Source organism: Monocercomonoides exilis (genome assembly GCF_001643675.1).
Source record: "Monocercomonoides exilis strain PA203 chromosome Unknown scaffold41-876177, whole genome shotgun sequence".
NCBI classification, from domain to species: domain Eukaryota; phylum Preaxostyla; order Oxymonadida; family Polymastigidae; genus Monocercomonoides; species Monocercomonoides exilis.
In genome coordinates this window covers 506822-525682 of record NW_027150586.1, presented here as the reverse complement: position 1 = coordinate 525682, position 18861 = coordinate 506822, and the positions used below count along the sequence as shown (strand labels likewise).

The window sequence follows — 18861 nt, the reverse complement described above, 5'->3', positions numbered from 1 at the left end:
TTCTTAATATTGCTGCTGATAAATCCTTCGCTTCAACATATTCTCCTTTTGAAAAAAAGAGGTCCCTTCCTTGGATATTTTCCTCTCCAGTATAACGCTTATTTCCTCTCCTGGGGGTAGTTTCCAGCCTTCCCTCCTCATATTCGCTCCCGTTATCATTCACTCCTGAAAGGTCCCCAGGGTCTTTATCAAATGCCCAGGCTGCAGCAGCGGGGTCCAGGTCTGCCCCCGCCAGGCTGGAAGAATCAGAATCGTCAGATCCCTCTGCGCTTCCTTCATTTTCTCTTTCAGCACCCGTCCAATATTTCTCAGGAACTGGTGGACTAGTACTTTCTCGTTTTTTTGCGTTTCTCACTCTCTCTCTTCCTTCTCACAGAGGATAGTCTCCAAGTTCTTCCACAGGGCACCGGCGCAATCTGTTCCAAAATTGTATCTAGTGTTCTCGGTGCGATTGTTTGTACTATCTCTGCGACTTTCTTCCCCCTCAGTGCATAGTCCGGCTTTTTCGCCATCCGGCTGAGTGCATCTGCTTCCGTGTTCTGCTCTCCCGGGAGATGTTCCGTTTGTATCGTAATGTCCAGGCTGTTCAGTTTCTTCTCCAATGCTCTCAGTGTTGGAATGAGCGATAGCGCTCACCTCTTCTTCTGAATCGTCCAACTCGTGGACATGTTGTCTGTCTTCAGACGAATATGGCCTCTCTCCTGCTGTTGCAGCCATGCATCCTTTCTCTCTTGTGTTCTCGACACTGCTCTGGACTCCTTCTTGTTGATTGCAAGCGTGCTCTCCCGGGGTGTCCAACTTCCATGGACATATATCTTCTCCTCTTTGTTCTCTTTCGGTACTGTTAACGCTGCACCCCATCCCAGCTCTGACGCGTCCGTTATTAACTCTGCTGGTCTATTCCTTCTCCTCAGACTCCTTAGTCTGTTCTCTCGCAGGGTCTTTCTCCGATGTGTTAATTCTCCCAGAATCATTTGGTTGACTATCACGATTCCCTTCCAGCCCCCGCGGGCTATTGCCTACCTCAGCACGTATTGCATGAGCTTCATCCACAAGCTCGCAGGTGGGTGTTGCAGTCTCACAAAATTCAGCCTCCCGAGGAGTGCTGCTAAATCCCTCGTCTTTTGTCTCCTCCTCTTCTTTGCATGTACAATCCACGTTCTCACATCCTCCAGGAGCAGCACTCTCTTCCTCTCCTGGAGCGTAACTTCCATCTTCTCTGAGTTCCACAACCATCCCAGAAACTCCACGCTCCTTGCGGGTTCCAACTTCAGCTTCTCCTCGGACAGTATCCAGCCCAGATTTCTCAGGAACTGGGCTATCTCCTGTGAGATCGATCTCAAAACTTCCCTGTCTGGATGCATGAGGAGAATGTCGTCCAGGTATATCACTAGCTTCACTCTCCACTGTTCTCTGATATATGACTCCGCCCTTCTCATTATCTTCGTGAAAACTCTGCGCGCTTCCTTTGCTCCAAATGGAATCCCTACGAAAGCAAAACATTGGCTTTGAAAGCTCTAGCACAGATAGGGACTGAATTGTTCGTCCACTTTGACATGTTGGTATGCACTCGATATGTCCAGAGTTGTCATCCAGTCGTTCTCCTCCAGGAGTTCCACCACTGTCTCCTGGGAATCCATCTTGAAGTGTTTTCCCTGCACTTTTTCGTTTAGAGCTCTGCAATCCAGGATCTTTCTCCACTTTCCGTTCTTCTTTATCACCATGAATGTCGGATTGAACCACTTCACCTCCGACTCCTGTATGGGCTTCACCACTCCATCCTTCAATTCCTCCTCCAAGAGGGATAAATAATTGTTCATCATCTCCGTCGTACACCGAAACTCTTGTCTGTGTTTTCTCTCCTCCAATGAGATTGGGGATTGGGGACTTTTCCATCGAGCTCTTATACCACGGCTCACTAGTTTGTCTCCTCCAATCTTCTTCCACTAACTCAGCCTGTTCACTAGCCTTCCAGGAAGTGGTTTCCTCAGTGGTTCAATCGCTTCACTCCTCCTCAATTCTGGCGTCTTGTGGCCATGCTGCATCTGTGTATTCCCTTCTCCTTCGAAAATGTCTGCAATAGCTGTCTTCGAGCTCACCTCCAATGTACTCCCAATTTGGAACTTGATAACAATCCCAGAAGCTCTCAAGGCTCCCTTCTCTTCCTCCTTCCCGGATCTCCGATCGTTCTTGTGTCTTGTCCTGCGGGGATATACTAAGTTTACTTCTGTGTTCTCTCTCAATGTTCCCATCTCGTGATCTTTCGAGATATCTTGATTTTAACTCTTCTCTCGATAGAATGAGCTCAGTGTCTCTTCGATATTCTCGTAATCTCCCAAAGGCTCCCTTCTTGTTACAATGTGCCGATTGAATTGGATTCCATTTAGCATTGTCGTTCCTTCGAAATTCGATAGCATTCTGTCCATCTCTGTCTCGCGACAAAGCGCGGCTCTCTCTTCTCACTCTGTCTCGCGGCGAAGCGCGTATCTCTCTTCTAGGTCCATTGGTTTGTTCCAATAGATGTTCTTGTTGTTGTTCCTCCCTGTATCCTCGGGGGAGCTGGAGGAAGGGGGACTGTGAACGAGGGAGCTCTCCCAGCTGTTGCTGGGGCCTGTTGCGGTCGAGTTTGTGTTGACCTCCTTCTTTGTTTGAAATTTGTAAAGCTCCCATCGAAGCCACGTTTTTGAAACTGTCAATAGGCGAAGCCCTGGGCGTTTCTGCCTGTGCTGTACTTCCCTGGGCGCACGCCCCTGACTGGGGCGAGTCCGAAGGTTGTGGAAGAAACGGGGGATGCTCCGTACCCTGGAGCATCCCCCCCTGGACGAAAAAAGCTGGTGCTATCCACTAGCCTCCTAAAACTCTCTGGGATGTCCTTGGACATTCCCCCGTCCAGAAAACACTTCACATTCTCCCAGCTTGATTGAGGGATAACTTTCAGCAAGTTTATGCGGCTGATACAGTCTGCTATTAGGGCGTACGCGCAAAAGAGCCCCCTCAGTCGCTCTTTCTCTTCTTCCTCTATGTGCATCTTCCATTATTCTCTTGTAGTAATGGCTGCAATCGCCTTGGCGGCTTCGAACCCCGATTCCAGGGCGAGCTGAAGCAGCTCGATAACCCGAGCGGCTTCTGGGGAATCTTTTCTTCCCTCCGCAGTGACCCCCGTCACCGCTAAGGCGTTCCAACTCGCATCAGTGTGTCTGGTGAAGAAATTCTTTTCCGTCTCTGGAATAAACGTGTTTAAGATATCATTGTTTATTCTGATCGATCTGGCCTTGAAAAACTCCATAAATCTCTTCAGTTCGCCCGCTTGCATCCTGGGCGTCAGCCATTCGTCTGGGAAAATTCCCAAAAAGTCTTCCGATCTTTCCTGCTCTTCTTCCCGCTTTTTTGCGATTCAGGAATCGCTCACGCTGCTTTCCTCTTAGTCCCATCTCTTCATCTGATTACGAACGCGACTACCCCTCAATGGTTGTCTGTGTCTCTTCTTTGTAATGATATCTGAAATATTAGTTTCCCATTCAGATTCGCTAGGTCTCGACAGAGATCTTCATCCTTGCCGTTCCCTCTTCATTTTTCTCGTTGGTATTATTCCTTTTGCTCCAGAGTGACTTAGTCCTCCTCCGCTCCTCGACACTTCATCAATCCAATTTTCAACTCTCTTTAGCATATGAACAAGATCAACGGTCTTCACTTCGCTGTCACCGTCTGCCATACTAACAGGATTTAGCTTCATTTCAACTGCGGATAATGGTATGAAAAGAAGTTAATTCGATAGCGAAGTATGATCTTAAACCACCCATAATTAAAGATCAAACTCATTATTGAGGAGTAAACCTGCTCCTTGCGTTCATAGATTCGCTTTATTGCGAATATCCACTTCTCAGATCGTGCGTTTTGTTCATTTTCAGTACAGTTTTCAAGCATTGCTAGTAACTCTGAAAAAAGGGATTAAACAAAATAATCAGATGACTGTTTATTTCTGTCAATTGAATCATTTGCAGATCTCCGTTCAATTTTTCTTTAAAAAAAGTCATTGTTTCCTTTATTGTTTGCTTTGATAGAAAAGATTGAAATTCTAATATAGATTGTGTTCTTCTTTTCCTGATTGCTTATTTGGACAAACAATTTCAAGTTATGTGGATGCTGTTTGAAAACAAGAATCTTCAATTTTTTTCGTTTTGACTGTTAATTAATTTCTTTGATTAAATTTAAAGAATTGTTGAAAAAATTATGTTTAATAATCAATTGTTAAGAAATATCCATTCTTTTATTGTGCTTTTTCTTTCAACAATTATTGTCAACTAAAAACAATAACAAAAGAATTACTATTTTTGTTATCGATATGATTTATTTTTTTTGAAATGTTATTTTCTTGATTTCTCAAAAGAAACAGAAAATTCTTCATATTAATAAAAACATACATAATTGTATCTGCAATAATCACATAAAAGATGGATTAGGTATTTTTTCGTATTCATAATGAAATATATCTGGTGATATGTTTCAAACAAGGTTAGAATATATTTGAAAAAAACAGTTAAACAAATTGAAAAAGAAAAAATAAAGCATGATAACAATATACAAATGAATACACATAGAAATACAAGAACAAATGTTGATTTTGAAAATAAATGATAGGTCTTTTTTTAATCAATCATTCATTTCTTGTTCCTTTCCGTTATTCTCTTCATTTCTTGATTTCCTTTTCCTCACAACAACAATGACAATCACAATCACCACAACTGCAACCACAACAACAATTGGCACAACAATGGCAACAATGGTCCCCTCCTTCCTCTTTTTATTTTGATCTTTCAGTTTCTCTTGTCTCACTTTCACACACTTCTCATACACATCCTCAGGCTCTGATTCTTCATCAATTGCTCCCTCGATCCACCCAGATGTTGACTCATCGTAGTCATTCGCAAACGCAAAGGCATCTTCTTGTTTGCAGAACTCTTCGAAGTCTGGGGCAATGATGAACAGAGAAGTTGTTTTTGAGCCAGCTGTGTTTGAGCTGTCGATCTCCAGGTTGTGTTCTGATGGGAGTTGCAGATTCGATGTTGCCTTGGGCATGTCAATGAATATTGCTCCTGATTTCCCTTCTGGTGCTGAACAAGACTTGAATGAGCATTTGCTTGTCCTTCCAATAGCCACTCTTGATTCTTCTGAACTGAGGGTGATATCCAACCCTGCTGCTGCTCCTTTCTCCGATTTCACTTCTCGAACATTCAATCCTTCGATTGAAACCTTCGAAGATGAATTGATCCCATCATCGATGCTGATTGCTGCTCCACTTTCCACATTCACTTTGCTGATGTCCATTCCACTCAATGACACCTCGCTGGCTCCAGAAAATGAAAATGGTGATGATGAGAATGTCACAAATGAGGTTTCATCTGTGCATTTCACCGTGTCCATTTCCACACTTCCAAATGTTACACTCACAAGACTGCTTTCCAAGGGGCTGTCTCCATCCGCATTTGATTCCATTCCTTCTTGTGATTGTGATCCAATTCTGGCAAATCGACATGTTGATATTTTCAGTGATATTGAACCTGATCCAGCACTGATCAATGAGTCCCAATTCTTTTCTGTTGAAGAGAATTGGAATGCTAGATACTGGAATTCCACAGTTTTCTGGCAAGAAAAGAGAATTGATGAAACAGAAACATCACAATCAATTGCAACTTCTGTGTTTCCCTCTCCATTGTCATTCACTCCTTCAATTGTTATTCCACTGTTGATGCTGAAACTTATGCCTTGTGCTTTGATTGGATCATCCGTTTTGATAATATCGATAAAACATTTCCCGCTCTTTTCCAAGAAATCATAAGCTTCCTTCAAGCTGTTTATTGCAGAATTAACATCAATTCCATTTCCCCTCCCTCCATTCTTCGCAAATGCTCTTGTCATATTATCTGGCTTTGGAGGAGGTGGATCAAAATACAAACTTGTAAAATCATAGACTTTATAATTTTGATCAACCCCTACAATAAACCACGAATTGTCTCTCCTTGTGTAATTTGCTGCAAAACTTGCCTTCATTGCATCTGCCATATCTTTGAACAAAGAATCATTTCTCATATGAATGTACAATCCTGTGTTTCTCTTTTTGCCACTATCATAAGCTGTGCAATTCTGAAAAACCAAATTCTTTCCATCTATTGGCCATTTGAATTGGGACGCTGATGAAATACTTCCCATTCCCAAAAAAATTCCACTTGTTTTGCCATTTGGACCACTGCTGCTGCATGAAGAAAAAGACGTTACTCCCGCATCACCAACGGTAAATGTACTTTCACTATTACTGTCCAAAATGTACAACAAATGAGAACCATTTGTTTGACATTCAGTGAATGTGCAGTTGTTCAAAGAGACATCCAATTTGTTTTCATTTTCACCAAAAATGGAAACAATTGAAGAGTCACTTGATATTTTTTTCAAAGTCAAATTCGTTAATGAAACCGTATTTCTAGCGCCTAAAGAAAAAATTCCACCTTCAAATACAACTGTGCGACTCTCATCACTGCACTCCACTGAATCCATATTTAAATTCCCTCTTTCCATATACACAAGGCTATAACCCACAGTTCCCACATTTGATGGTGGTCGAATAAATTGACAATTTTTAATAGTCAGTTCTCCAGAAGTTCCTCTGATTAATGCATAACCTCTATCTCTGCATAATACTGTTGGAAAATGGAATGACAAATATTTGAATTCTGTATCTCCACCACAAGAAAATAGATCTCCATCTGGATGCACATCACAATTAATTGATACAACTTCATTTTTTGTTCCTTTGCTGTCAACTCCTTCAATGGTGATTCCTTGATTTTTGTAGAATGATGTTTGCTGTGCAGTTAGTGCAGTTGCGTCATTCACAATATAGATCTTACATGCTTCATCATCTCCCAGCTGACTATATGCACTTTTCAATGATTTCCTTTCCTTACCGATTTCTGTGCCAGTGTTAGTGTCACTTCCGCTTTGCTTCACATAAACTGAATAAGACTTTCCTTCATCAAATTCTTGTGATGTTGCAAATGTGAAAGCCAGAAAAACAAATAGCATGAGTTTTAATGTTTCTTGATCAATAATTCTATAGATCAACACATCCTTAATTCAAACACAAACTGGATGCAATAAATGGTTTGGATCCAATTGGCGAGTGTTTGAAAAGTGAGTTTATCATTGGACAGTTTCCATTCCGAATGAAACGCTCATTAAAGAAGATCAACTGATTTTGAAAACAAAAATTGTTAACGCCCATAGAAAATTATTTATAGCCACTGTTTTGCATCATTGTTTTGAAAAGATTTGATAAAAATAAAAAAGTTGAAATGAGTGATATGGGAAAATAATTGAAATTGGACTGAAATAACATTTCAAAATACGAGAAGATTCATGACGTTCAAAACAAAAACTTATTTATTTCAAAAATGAAAGTTTTCTTCAAGATTAAAATATTTCAAGTGACGATTAGTAAATTTAATAATAATGACTTTTACAACAAAAGACTTGGTTCACTGTTTTAAGTCAAAGAACAAACAGTTTGGATGCATCTTATTATTGAAATTATTTTGAATATTTCATGATCTGTAAAACATATTACAAGATTAAACTTTTTCAATAGATGTTGTAACGTGTTGAATCATTGCATAATTCTCAAATCACATGGTTATTTTCATAGAAATGTATTTTGGTTTTCTTTCGTCGAATTATTGAGTGTTTCTTCTTCTTCTAATGTTTCTGTGATGAGCAAGAGATTAACAAAATCACCTCCACACAATTATCCATTTGAGGATGAATGGAGTGGCGGAGTAAAGATTGATGGAGCAGATGCATGATACAGTGTATATGTGTGTTTTAAGAAAATAACTCTTTCTTTTTTTCCATCAGAAAATAATGCATCCATTTTTGTGAACTTCAAAAGGAATGAAAGGAATGAAAGAACTTTTGTAAAAAAACAAACCATTGAATTTCTTCAATTGAAAAAACCAAACTTATTTTCAACTGTTCAAAAAACAAAGAGATTAAAAATGGAGAAAAACGATATTCTAACATTTATATATAATTGTGCTGGCTTTTCTCTGAAGCTCTCTTTTGATTTGCATTTCCATCACTTCCCTCAAAAACGGAGAGTCACATAAAGAAAACCAATTCACATACGAAAGCACTTTCATATTTTAATGGTTTTTGATAAGCAAATAGAATCTCTGTTTTTTCGATTCTGTTTATTTCAACTGCAATAACGTTATCGAAAAACATTTTCAAGCAGACAGAAACTCACGAAAGTTCGCTTCTCATATTCTGCAATGTGAAATCACTTTTCAACTGAGAGACAATGAGAAAAAAGACAGTTTTCATCTGCTTTTTTTTGTGTTGATATGAAAATAACAAATGAGTTGATTCAACAAAAAAATGAAAAATATGAAAACACATTTAAAGATACACACACATAAAACAAATCAGCAAAACCAGCAATCCATTTTCACATGAACAACTTCGAATCCTTCTCCTTCGCACACAGTCACACACTCAACAATCCCATCATGCTCACTCTGGTGCTTCCTCCATTGCCGTGCTGTCTTCCACCCCTGCCATCCGAAGCCCCCTTTCAGTCATCGCCACCGAAAGAATTACAAACAGCCGCAGCCGGCACAGCGTGCTCAGCAGCATTTTCTTCACCAGATCTGTTCGGTTCACCATATACGAGAAAACCAGCTCTTCAAAGGCCTCAGCCAGCTCCCCATAGTCTTCACACTCCTCACGCTCCTCACATTCCTAACTTTTCTTTTTTCTGATCAATTCTGTTTTGTCTTCCTCAATCAAGCTCTCAAACATCTCCTTAAGCATAAAAAACAACACAATCATCCAGTTTCTCAGCATCTGTACCTGCTCCTTGCCAACACATTCCTCTTGACTTGGCTTTTAATTGTTTCACTCTTCCCTGAAGTTTGTTCTTTATCTCTCGCTCCATTTCAAATAATGTTTCATTTTCTTCGTTTCGTTTCTTTTTACGATGATGGTTAATTTCTATCAATCAGTTATCCATTTGAGAAACAATTCAAAGAGATCAAATCATTATCTCAAAGCAAACTTAAGGCGAATAAATTGTTACCACAACGTGTCTTTCTCATGAATTTTGTTGAAGTTAAATTCTTTTGATAAAACTCATTTTTGTACTCGACTTGAAAATTGTTTAGAAATAATTTATTGACTTTCAAAAAAATAAAAAAAATAAAAAAATAAAAAAAAATAAAAAAATAAAAAAAAAAAAAAATAAAAAAAAAAAAAAAAAAAAAAAAAAAAAAAAAAAAAAAAAAAAAAAAAAAAAATAAAAAAATAAAAAAAAATAAAAAAATAAAAAAAAATAAAAAAATAAAAAAAATAAAAATAAAAATAAAAAAAAATTTAACAACTTATAATATATAACTGATCCTTTTTGAAATCACACTTTCGTTCTTGTTTTGATCAAATTTTTTATCTCAATGGGATTTTTGAAAAAAAATTGTTTCTACAATAACAACATCATGAACAACATGTTTAAACAATTTGAGTTCATTTTTTTATAATCATATTGAGATATTTATTTTGATTAAAACTCGAACGAAAGAGAGATTTCAAAAAGGATCAGCCATTTAAAAAAAAAAATAGATCAATACCATAAGTTTTCTTTTGTCCTTGTGCACTAATTTCAAAGATTCTAAAAGCAATTATCATAAATAGGTTCAAAAATTTTTATATTATTATAAATATTTAATTACTATTAATGTCTCAAGTTAACACAGAAACAAAACCAGTTCCAAAAGTTGACAAAGCCACAAAAGTTGTTGGAGATAAGAAAGAGAGAAAGAAGAAGCGTCATGAGACCTATTCCAGCTACATTTACCGTGTGTTGAAGTCTGTTCATCCAGAAACTGGAATCTCAAATCGCGCCATGGCAATCATGAATTCTTTCATCAATGATATCTTCGAAAGAATCGCAACTGAAGCATCTCGTCTTGCTCGTTATAACAACCGTCACACTCTCACATCTCGGGAGATCCAAACAGCTGTTCGTCTTCTTCTTCCTGGTGAACTTGCTAAGCATGCAGTTTCTGAAGGAACAAAATCTGTGACAAAATACATGTCAAACGCATAATTTTTGTTGTATTTAAGTTTTTTCTGTTTTTCTTGTTTTTAAAAGCAAGTGTTTTTAAACACGCAAAAATAACCAAATTAATTATTATGATATGAATATTTGTAAGATGAATTGGTAATAATTGAAGAAAAATTTGAAAGAAAGTGAAAACTACATGTACATAAAAATACAACAAAAATGAAAACAAAAATCATATAATCAAAAAAATGTCTGAAATGTTCATTGTTGAACTGTATAATTTCACAATTTTTTTGGTATGTTTTTATTTTCTCTAAAAGAAAAATTCATAAAAAAAAAAGTTAAACATAGATATAAAAGTTTAAATTGAAAGATAGCAAAAAAAGTTATTTTTTACAATTTCCTCACAAAACTATTTGGAGTTTGAAGAAAAGTTGTTGAAGAAGCGAATGAATTGCGTTCATTTTCAATAGGAGCACCTACGTGGATTGAAGGCACACCGGAAGCAGAAGCTGCTGAAGAAATATTTTGCGGAAGATAACTTGAGATTTGTGAAGAATAATCAAAAGAGGGCTTGTTGGAAGAAGCATTTATGAGCGGGGTGTTATGAGGCTGTGGCGAAGTGTGAGAAGAAAGCAAAGACGAAGGCTGAGAAAGAGACTGATGCGCATCAAAAGAAGATGGAGAAGCGACAGGCAATGTTGATAACAATAAAGAAGAAGAAGAAGATGAGGAGGAAGTAGAAGAAGAGGTTGCATTTGCTAATGAATAAGCGCTTCGTGCTTGAGTAGAAACACCATTCGCTTGTGTTGCACTCTGAGTCAAGAAGGATCCCTGCGCAGGAAAAGGCAAGGGAAGGGCATTATGTGGAGAAGCAGACACGGAAGAGGATTCTCCAAAGTGATGCTTCTGCCCAACTTCACCCCAAGCAGTGTTAACAGAACTGGAAGAACTGTTGGAGGCAGATCCGCTATTTTTTCCTGTCATTTTGCTTCTGTTCTTTCCCCGCCTTTCATTTGCACCACCACCACTACCACCACCTCCACTTCCTATTCCACTTCCTATTCCATTTCCTCCACTCACTCCCGATCCAATCAATCCTCCCACTCCTCCTCCTCCCATTCCTCCCATTCCTCCCATTCCTCCCATTCCATTCATTCCATTCACTCCTCCTCCACTTCCTCCTCCATCCACAGCCCCAAACTGCCCAGCCAGCAGCTCACTTCCCCTCGCTGCGATGTCCTGTGCGAGTGGCAATAAGAGTGGCAAAGAGCTCTGCGGAGTGGGCACAAACGGGGCGAGAGTGCCGTCTTTCTTGCGGACGATGCGGTGGGCGATCATTTCAGTCAGTTTGTGGGTGATTGGGTCGAAAGGGACGATGACAGGGGCGAAGGAAAGAGGGTCGGATGGGTCGGTGTGTGGATAGACGATGGGAGGTGAAGGGAGGAGAGGGGCGGTGGTGACTGGGAGCCAGGGGAGTTGAGAAGAGGAAGAGGAAGAAGAAGAGGAAGAAGAGGAAGAAGAGGAAGAAGAGGAGGAGGATGAATTTGAAGAAGAAGAAGAAGAAGATGATGAAGGATTGAAAGAATACTCTCCACCTTTTCTTCTCCGATGGTGCTGATTTGAATGTGCCTGTGTGTTTTGATTGACAGAAGCAGCAGCAGCAGCAGAAGAAGAAAAAGAAGGAGAAGATGAAGGAGTGTTAGAGACTGACAATTGAGTGTTTTGGTTGATATTCAGATTGGCAGGAGGAGGAAGAGGAACAGGAAGAGCAGAAGGATGAGGAGGATGCATAACAGCAGAGGAAGAGGAAGAGGAAGAGATAGAGGAAGAAGAAGAAATAGCTGAAGAAGAAGAGGAGGAGGAAGAGGATGAATGAGGGGAGAGAGAATTGGGAGTGCAGGAAGCAGAAGAGAGAGACAATGACTGAGAAGATAAGGGAGATGTGGAAGAAGAAGGGATTGTTTGTGTTTGGTGAAAAGAAAGTGGCTGAGGATGTGAAGGCAAAGTGGAGTATGAATAAGGATAAGAAGAAGGAGTTGAAGAAGAAGAAGCGACAATAGGAAGAAAGGAAGGCATATTTGTAATGTTGTTGGGAGAAGAATGATAAACAGAAGAAGAAGAAGAAGATGTTGAAGGAGGAGGAGGAGGAGGAGGAGGAGGAGGAACAACATTGTTTGCAGCCATCACTGAAGAAGGAGTGGAGAATAGATTTGAAGGCTCAGGGGAAAGATTGACAGACAAAGAAGCGAGAGAAGCAGAAGAAGGGGTGAATGGGTTGATGGAAGGAGTTAAGGCAGTATTTGTGGAGGAGGAGGAGGAGGAAGAAGAGGAAGAAGAAGGAGAAACCGAAGAAGAAGACGAAGAAGACGAAGAAGACGAAGAAGTTGATGATAATGATGGAACATTTGAAGAGGAACTGAAAGAAGGAGGAGGGATGGAAGGAACGGAAGAAGAAGAGGAAGAAGCAGATGAAGCAGATGAAGCAGATGAAGCAGATGAAGCAGATGAAGCAGATGAAGTAGAAGAGGAGGAAGAGGAAGCAGAAGAAAAAATAGGAACCGAAGGAGAAATGGCAGGAGAAGGAAGAGAAGGCAGACGAGCAAGGAGAGGAGAGGAAGAAGCAGATGAAACACTTCGAGGAAAAGAAGAAAGAGAAGAAGAAGTAGAAGAAACAGAAGAAGAAGCAGATGAAGAAGAAGAGGAGGAGGAAGGCAAAGGAATGGAAGGGTTGATGGGGAAGGAGAAAGGAAGAGGAGAGGAAACCAATGAAGATGGATGAAAATCAGGAGTGGAAGAGAAAGAGATATTTTGTCGGTCAAGTGGAGAAGAGGAGGAAGAAGAGGAGGAAGAATTTTGTGAAGAAGAAGAAGAAGAAGGTATAAATGGTGTAGATGAAGCAAATGAAGAAGGAATGGAAGAAGAAGTCAAAGGAAGAGCAGAAGATGCATTTGGAGCAGAGGGAATGAAAGGCAAACCAGAAGAAGACAAAGAAGACAAGGAACTTAGTGAATTTGTTGAATTCAAAGAAGAAGAAGAAGAAATGGAAGAAGAAGAGGAAGAAGAAGATGGAGAAGAAGCAGGTTGAGATGAGAAGAAAGAAGAAGCAGCAGAAGGAATGGCAAGAGGGAAGAAGAAAGGGAAAGGGGAAGAAGACAAAGTGGGAGAAGAAGAAGATTGAAGAAGAGGGGCAGAACCAGCAGGAGAAAATGTGTTGAGGGCAGGAGAGGTGGAAAAAGCAGAGGAAGGGAAAGAAGAAGAAGAAGAAGAATTTAATGAAGAATTGGAAGAAGAAGAAGAAGAGGAGGAAGAGGAAGAAGAAGCAAAAGAAGGAGGAAACGAGATAGGACCAGGAGAAATGGAGGAAGTGGAAGGCGAGGTGGAAGCAGAGAGAAGAGAGGCGTATTGCAACAGAGCAGAATTGACAAGAAGAGATGGAGTGAACTGGGCGAGGGGAGGGTTCTGTTCGAGTGGATTGGATGGAAGAGAAGAAGAAATAGAAGAAGAAATGGAAGAAGAAGAAGAAGAAGATGATGATGATGATGATGGAGATGATGTTGGAAATGAAGAAAGAGAAGAAAATGTGGAAGAAAGAGAAGAGGAAGAGGAAGAAGAGGAAGAAGGAAAAGAAGAAGAAACAGAAGATGCAGAAGAAGATGGGAATCCAACAGCTGTTTGGAGAGGTGTGTTAGCAACAGATTGAGAAGAGAACAAAGAAGGATTTGCCATTGCTGTTTGGAAAGGAAGAACAGAGGGAAAGGAAATGATCGAAAGAGGATAATTCGGAAGGGAAGAGGAAAGGGAAGGAAGCTGAATTTGAGGAGGGGGTGGAGGAGGAGGGAGAGAAAGAGGGAGAGAAGAAGAAGAAACAAGGTTTTGGAGGTTGGAAGGGGTTTGGGAAGAAGAAAGCATTTGATTGGACAAAACTGATTGGGATGCATTTGTGTTAATGCTGTTATTATTGCCTTTCTCATTCACACACTCATCGAATCTTCCATTTCCTCCTCTTCCTTCCCATGCTCCTTCAATCTGAAGATCCTTTCTTTCTCTCTTCCCTTCTCCTATTCCCGTTCCAATCCCCATTCCAATTGCCTTCCCCTCTTCCATCTGCATTGAAATTGCTTGTTTTTCCATCAGAGACGAAGTTGGAATGAAGTCAATCAAATCTTCTGCCCCGTCTTCACTGAAAAGAGAGTCACTTTCCTCTTTAAATTCATCATCATCATCTTCTTCTTCCTCTTCTTCTTTCTCTTCCTTCTCTTTCTTTTCAAAATCATCATCTTCATTATTTTCTTCTTCTTCATCATCTCTCATTTCCTTCTCATCTTTTTCATCTTCTTTTCTTTTGTTATGATGTTTTGTTCTATGGCTTTTGTTTCTTTTTGATTGAGATGCATCATTTGTTCTCGAACCTTTGCCATTTTTTGATCTTTTCCTATCGAATTTCACACTCTTTTCTTTTCTCCCTCTTCCTCTTCCTCTTCTGCTTTTTCTTTTCTTTCTCTCTCCTTCTACTTCCATTTCCGTCTCCACATCCGAATTCGAATCCGAATCTAATTCTTGTTTTCTTTCTTTTATTTTCTTCTCTTCTCTTTCTTCTTCCCTCTCCTCTTCTCTTCCTTCATCCAAACAATCATCAGATTTCACCCCTGTCTGACAGACATTTCCTCCAAATGGCGAATGATTTGACTCTCCCAACACAGCAGAGGCTGATGAGCTTCCCTTTGCGAGTGCTTCTGAATGGAAATCTGAAGGAGAAGAGGAATGAGAAGAGGAATGAGGACGTGAATGGCAATGGCAATGACAAATGGAATGAGAACGAGAACGAGAATGGGAATGCGAATGTGAGTGAGAAACTGAATGAGAAACTGAATGAGAAACAGAATGAGAAAGAGAATCTGTTGTTGAGTGAGCAACAGAGTGAGTAATTGAATGAGAAGCAGAATGAGAAGAAGAAGAAGAAGAAGAAGAAGAAGAAACAGCAGAATGAGAAGAAGAATGTGACTCAGTTCCTGGTGTATTGTGTGAATTCATTTGAGAATTAGATCTGGATTGTGAATTGGAATGAGATAATGAATGAGCAATTGATTGGGAATGGCTTTGGGAGGATGGGCTGGAAAGAGAAGAAGAAGAAGGAGTTGAAACAGAAGAAGAAGAAGAAGAGGAGGAGGAGGAAGATGAAGAGGAAGAAGAAGAGGACGAAGAAGGAGTCGGAGCATATGAATCCTTCATCAGAGAAGAAGAAAGCGGGGTGCTGCTTGTGGCAGGGGAGGAGAAGCAAGAGTAAGGAGAAGAGGCTTGTGACACAGCTGAAGGAGAACGAGAAGAGCAGACTTTTGAGGCAATCATGAACGAAGAGGATGAGGAAGGAGACAGTTTGCACGTTTGCTCGCTTCGAAATTTGGATGTTCCAAATGGAATTTTTTGGCGTTTTTTGCTGATTTTTTCGGGTTCGATTTCAATTTCAGTGTCTGTTTCATCATCATCATCTTCTTCTTCTTCAGCTTCAGCTTCAGGTGTTTGAAGAACATCGGATTCTTCATCACTTTCATTTTTGGTTTTGTTTTCTTGTGTCAAAACATCTTTTTTCGCTTTGTTGAAATCTTCATCACTTTTCTTTTCTTCTTCTTCTTCTTCTTCTTCGAACTCATTATCTTCTTCATCAAATTCTCCTTCCTCTTCCTCTTCAAAGTTTTCCTCCTCTTCCCCTTCCTCTTCTTTATCATTATCCTTTTTATCATCCTCCTTTTTTTCCTTCTTCCTCCTCATCTGCTTCATCTGCTTCATCTTCCTCCTCATCTTCCTCCTTCTCTTTCTCATCTTCCTCTCTTTCTCTTCCTCCTCTTCTCCTCCTTCTTCTTCTCCATCTTCATCTTTATCTTTACCTCCATTTTCTTCTGGTTTTCTCTCTTTCTGCAGTGTCTGTATCATCGACTTCAGCACAAATGATGATGTAAGCGATGCTCTTCTTCCAATTGGCACATTCGCCTTCTTCTCAAATTTCAATTTTGGATCATCATTTTCTTTGTCTTCATCTTCATCTTTATCTTTATCTTTATCTTCATTTTCATCCATTTTATTTCCATTGAATTCAGCATTTCTTATCTCTTTATTGAATCTTCCATCTTTGCAATTGTTCTCTTCTTTGTTTAATTCTTTATCTTTGCTGATTCTTTGTTTATTCTTTGTTTTTTGCAAATGAGGAAGTGATTCGAAGGCAGTGATGTTGGGTTCTCTTGGAGAAGAGGAATCAGAATAGGAATGAAAAGTGGGAAGAAGAGAGGAAGAGGAAGAGGAAGAGGAAGAAGTGGAAGAGGAGGAGGAGGAGGAAGAAGAAGAAGAGGAGGAGGAAGGGCATTTGATTGAAAGTGTTTGGAGGAATGAGGAATTTGAAGAGGAAGAGGAAGAGGAAGAAGAAGAAGAAGAAGAAGAAGACGACGAAGAAATTTGAGATGAAACATTCTGAAGAGAAGGTGCTTTTGGAAGATCAGCGATGGAATGCTGGTGAAATGAAGGGAGAGAAGCAGAGGGATCTCTGCCTGCTAAATTGTGAGAGGAGGAAGAGGAAGAGGAAGAAGAAGAAGGAGAAGAAGAATGAAGTGGAAAAGAGGAAGAAGGAAGAAGGGAAATTGAAGATGAACGCGTAGAAGAAGAAGAAGATGAAACAGAAGAAGAAGCAGAAGAAGAAGGAGAATTGTGAGCTGACATGATGGGTGAGACGAGAGTCTTAGACATGTTGTTGCTTTGTGAAGGTGACGAAGAAGTGGTTGAAGTGGGATTTGAAATGGAATTGTCAGAATTATCAGAATGAGAAGATGATGATGACGAAGATAAATTTTGGTTATCTTTATCAACTTTTGAAGTGTCACTTGCCTTCTTTTGCTCAGACTGCTGCTGCTGCTGAAAAGAAGAAGGTGAAGAAGAAGGAAAAGAAGAGCGAGAAAGAAGCGATGTTGGAGAAGAAGGAAGGGAATAAGAGTGGAACGAGTAGAAATGGCTGGCTCCAGTTGCTGATAATGGAGCATAAGCAGAAGAATGTGGTGTTATTGGAGAAGTTACAAGGAAATTTCTTGAAGGTTTTGCGTGTTTCTGTGTGTTAGCGGATGAAATGGGGGTATTTGAGGAAGGAGAAAGAGAAGATGATAAAGGAGGAGGAGGCGGTGGAAGCGATAGATTCAACCCTGAAGTTTTAATTTCATCAGTGCGAGCAGAGGAAGTGGAAGAGGAAGAAGGTGAAGAAACTTTGATTGCTAATTCCAATGTTGGATCTGAAGTGAGCTTTGAACATGAATTTTGTTCACCGTTTGGTTCTTCTGTTGAATCGCTGACTTCTTTTTTCTGGAAATGCCTATCGTTTTGTTTTCGATTTCCTTTTTTTGAGTTCGATTCAAAATGTTCATTTGCCTCTAATTTTAAAGTTTTCGATGAAGATTTAATATTAACTGAAGAAGCACTTAAATTCTGAATTGAAGGTGGAAGAATTTTTTGGCTCTTCTCGTTTGCAGTTAAAGATAACTCCTTTGTAGATACGCTCTCGTTTTGAATTTTTGCAAAGCGAGAGTTTAAAGGAAAATTCACAAATTGCATGATTACTGGAGTGCTTTCTCCAAATATTTTGGTATTATTAAGCTTTGCGAAGGAATTCTTTGCGTCACAAGAATTTTCAAAAATTACTTCTGCAAATTGTTTGGTTTCATCTTTATGAAATTCACGATGAAGAGATATTTCTAAAATGTTTCCAAATGGTTTAAAAGTTTCTGTAATTGCGTCTAATGAAATTTTATAATCGTTAATATCAATCCTCACAATCGATGAACAATCAGAAAAATTGGAAATCTCTTCATCTGAAACATTTTTAATATAATTTGTCATATGCAACACAGCACGCACAAATTTTCTGGGTCAATATCACGTAATTTGATTCTAAATTAAAAATGAAGATCTGGCCCATGATTTATAAGAGATAATTGTGCGCAAAAAAGGAAGAAATCGAAAGGTGTTGATACAAAAGGGAGGAGAGAAAATGGCAAAACCCAAGCAAAGAAAGAATATCTTTGAAAATAAATAATCATGCCAGCAAAGAAAGTCGATTCACCAGCCACAGACAAGAAGCGTGTTGAGGTTGCAAAGAAAGCACCAGTGCGTGTGAAGAAAGCCGACGGAGACAAGAAATCGAAGTCTCGCTCAGAGCGTGCAGGATTGCAGTTCCCAGTTGGGCGTATCCACCGTCTGCTGCACCAAGGAAGCTATGCCGAGAGAATTGGAGCAGGAGCGCCAGTGTACTTGGCAGCAGTTTTGGAATACTTAACAGCGGAAGTGTTGGAGCTTGCAGGAAACGCATCGCGCGACCACAAGAAGCAGAGAATTGTTCCGAGACACATCCAGTTGGCCATCCGCAACGACGAAGAGTTGAACAAACTTCTGTCACACATCACCGTTCCATCAGGAGGTGTGATGCCCAACATCCACAGTGCTCTTATTCCAAAGAAATCCAAGACTGGAAACGAAGATGAGGAGTAAATCATAAATTTAAGTTAAATGTTTTCAAATGTGTTTATTAACACATTCAAAGTCATTTATTTCTAATATTTTTCATTGAAGTGCAAAAAATCAATTCTTTATAAATTTGTTGCTTTTTTAAACGAAATGAGTAAATTATTTTTTCAAATTGTTAGAAAAACTGATTTTCAAAATCATTTTCCAAAAGAATTTATGGATTAGCTTGATTGACTAAAAAGGATTTACAATTAATT

At 39.5% G+C, this 18861-nt stretch overlaps 7 protein-coding genes across 7 annotated transcripts; 2 read left to right on the top strand and 5 right to left on the bottom strand.

Moving 5' to 3' along the window:
* Positions 1-351: 351 nt before the first annotated feature.
* Positions 352-861, bottom strand: MONOS_2137 (uncharacterized protein; the record flags this gene model as incomplete). The annotated part of the gene is made up of 1 exon (XM_067872037.1): positions 352-861. One exon carries the CDS (start codon positions 859-861, stop codon positions 352-354), a length of 510 nt encoding a protein of 169 aa, XP_067722557.1.
* Positions 862-897: 36 nt separating this feature from the next.
* MONOS_2136 (uncharacterized protein) lies at positions 898-1896 on the bottom strand (the record flags this gene model as incomplete). The annotated part of the gene is made up of 1 exon (XM_067872036.1): positions 898-1896. The coding sequence occupies one exon, from the start codon at positions 1894-1896 to the stop codon at positions 898-900; it is 999 nt and encodes a 332-aa protein (XP_067722556.1).
* A 108-nt stretch (positions 1897-2004) lies between these two features.
* On the bottom strand, positions 2005-2811 carry MONOS_2135 (uncharacterized protein; the record flags this gene model as incomplete). Its single annotated transcript, XM_067872035.1, has 1 exon — positions 2005-2811. The coding sequence occupies one exon, from the start codon at positions 2809-2811 to the stop codon at positions 2005-2007; it is 807 nt and encodes a 268-aa protein (XP_067722555.1).
* A 1839-nt stretch (positions 2812-4650) lies between these two features.
* Positions 4651-7077, bottom strand: MONOS_2134 (uncharacterized protein; the record flags this gene model as incomplete). The annotated part of the gene is made up of 1 exon (XM_067872034.1): positions 4651-7077. The coding sequence occupies one exon, from the start codon at positions 7075-7077 to the stop codon at positions 4651-4653; it is 2427 nt and encodes an 808-aa protein (XP_067722554.1).
* Positions 7078-9759: 2682 nt separating this feature from the next.
* Positions 9760-10237, top strand: MONOS_2133 (Histone H2B). Its single transcript, XM_067872033.1, has one exon. The coding sequence runs from the start codon at positions 9779-9781 to the stop codon at positions 10148-10150; it is 372 nt and encodes a 123-aa protein (XP_067722553.1). The 5' UTR covers positions 9760-9778; the 3' UTR covers positions 10151-10237.
* MONOS_2132 (uncharacterized protein) lies at positions 10232-17830 on the bottom strand. The gene has a single exon (XM_067872032.1). The coding sequence runs from the start codon at positions 17693-17695 to the stop codon at positions 10502-10504; it is 7194 nt and encodes a 2397-aa protein (XP_067722552.1). The 5' UTR covers positions 17696-17830; the 3' UTR covers positions 10232-10501.
* Positions 17831-18178: 348 nt separating this feature from the next.
* Positions 18179-18628, top strand: MONOS_2131 (Histone H2A; the record flags this gene model as incomplete). The annotated part of the gene is made up of 1 exon (XM_067872031.1): positions 18179-18628. The coding sequence occupies one exon, from the start codon at positions 18179-18181 to the stop codon at positions 18626-18628; it is 450 nt and encodes a 149-aa protein (XP_067722551.1).
* Between the last annotated feature and the right edge of the window lie 233 nt (positions 18629-18861).

Excerpts from the sequence above, each read along its gene's own strand:
- MONOS_2133 (XM_067872033.1), top strand. The coding sequence starts at position 9,779 with ATGTCTCAAGTTAACACAGAAACAAAACCAGTTCCAAAAGTTGACAAA.
- MONOS_2132 (XM_067872032.1), bottom strand. The coding sequence starts at position 17,695 with ATGCAATTTGTGAATTTTCCTTTAAACTCTCGCTTTGCAAAAATTCAA.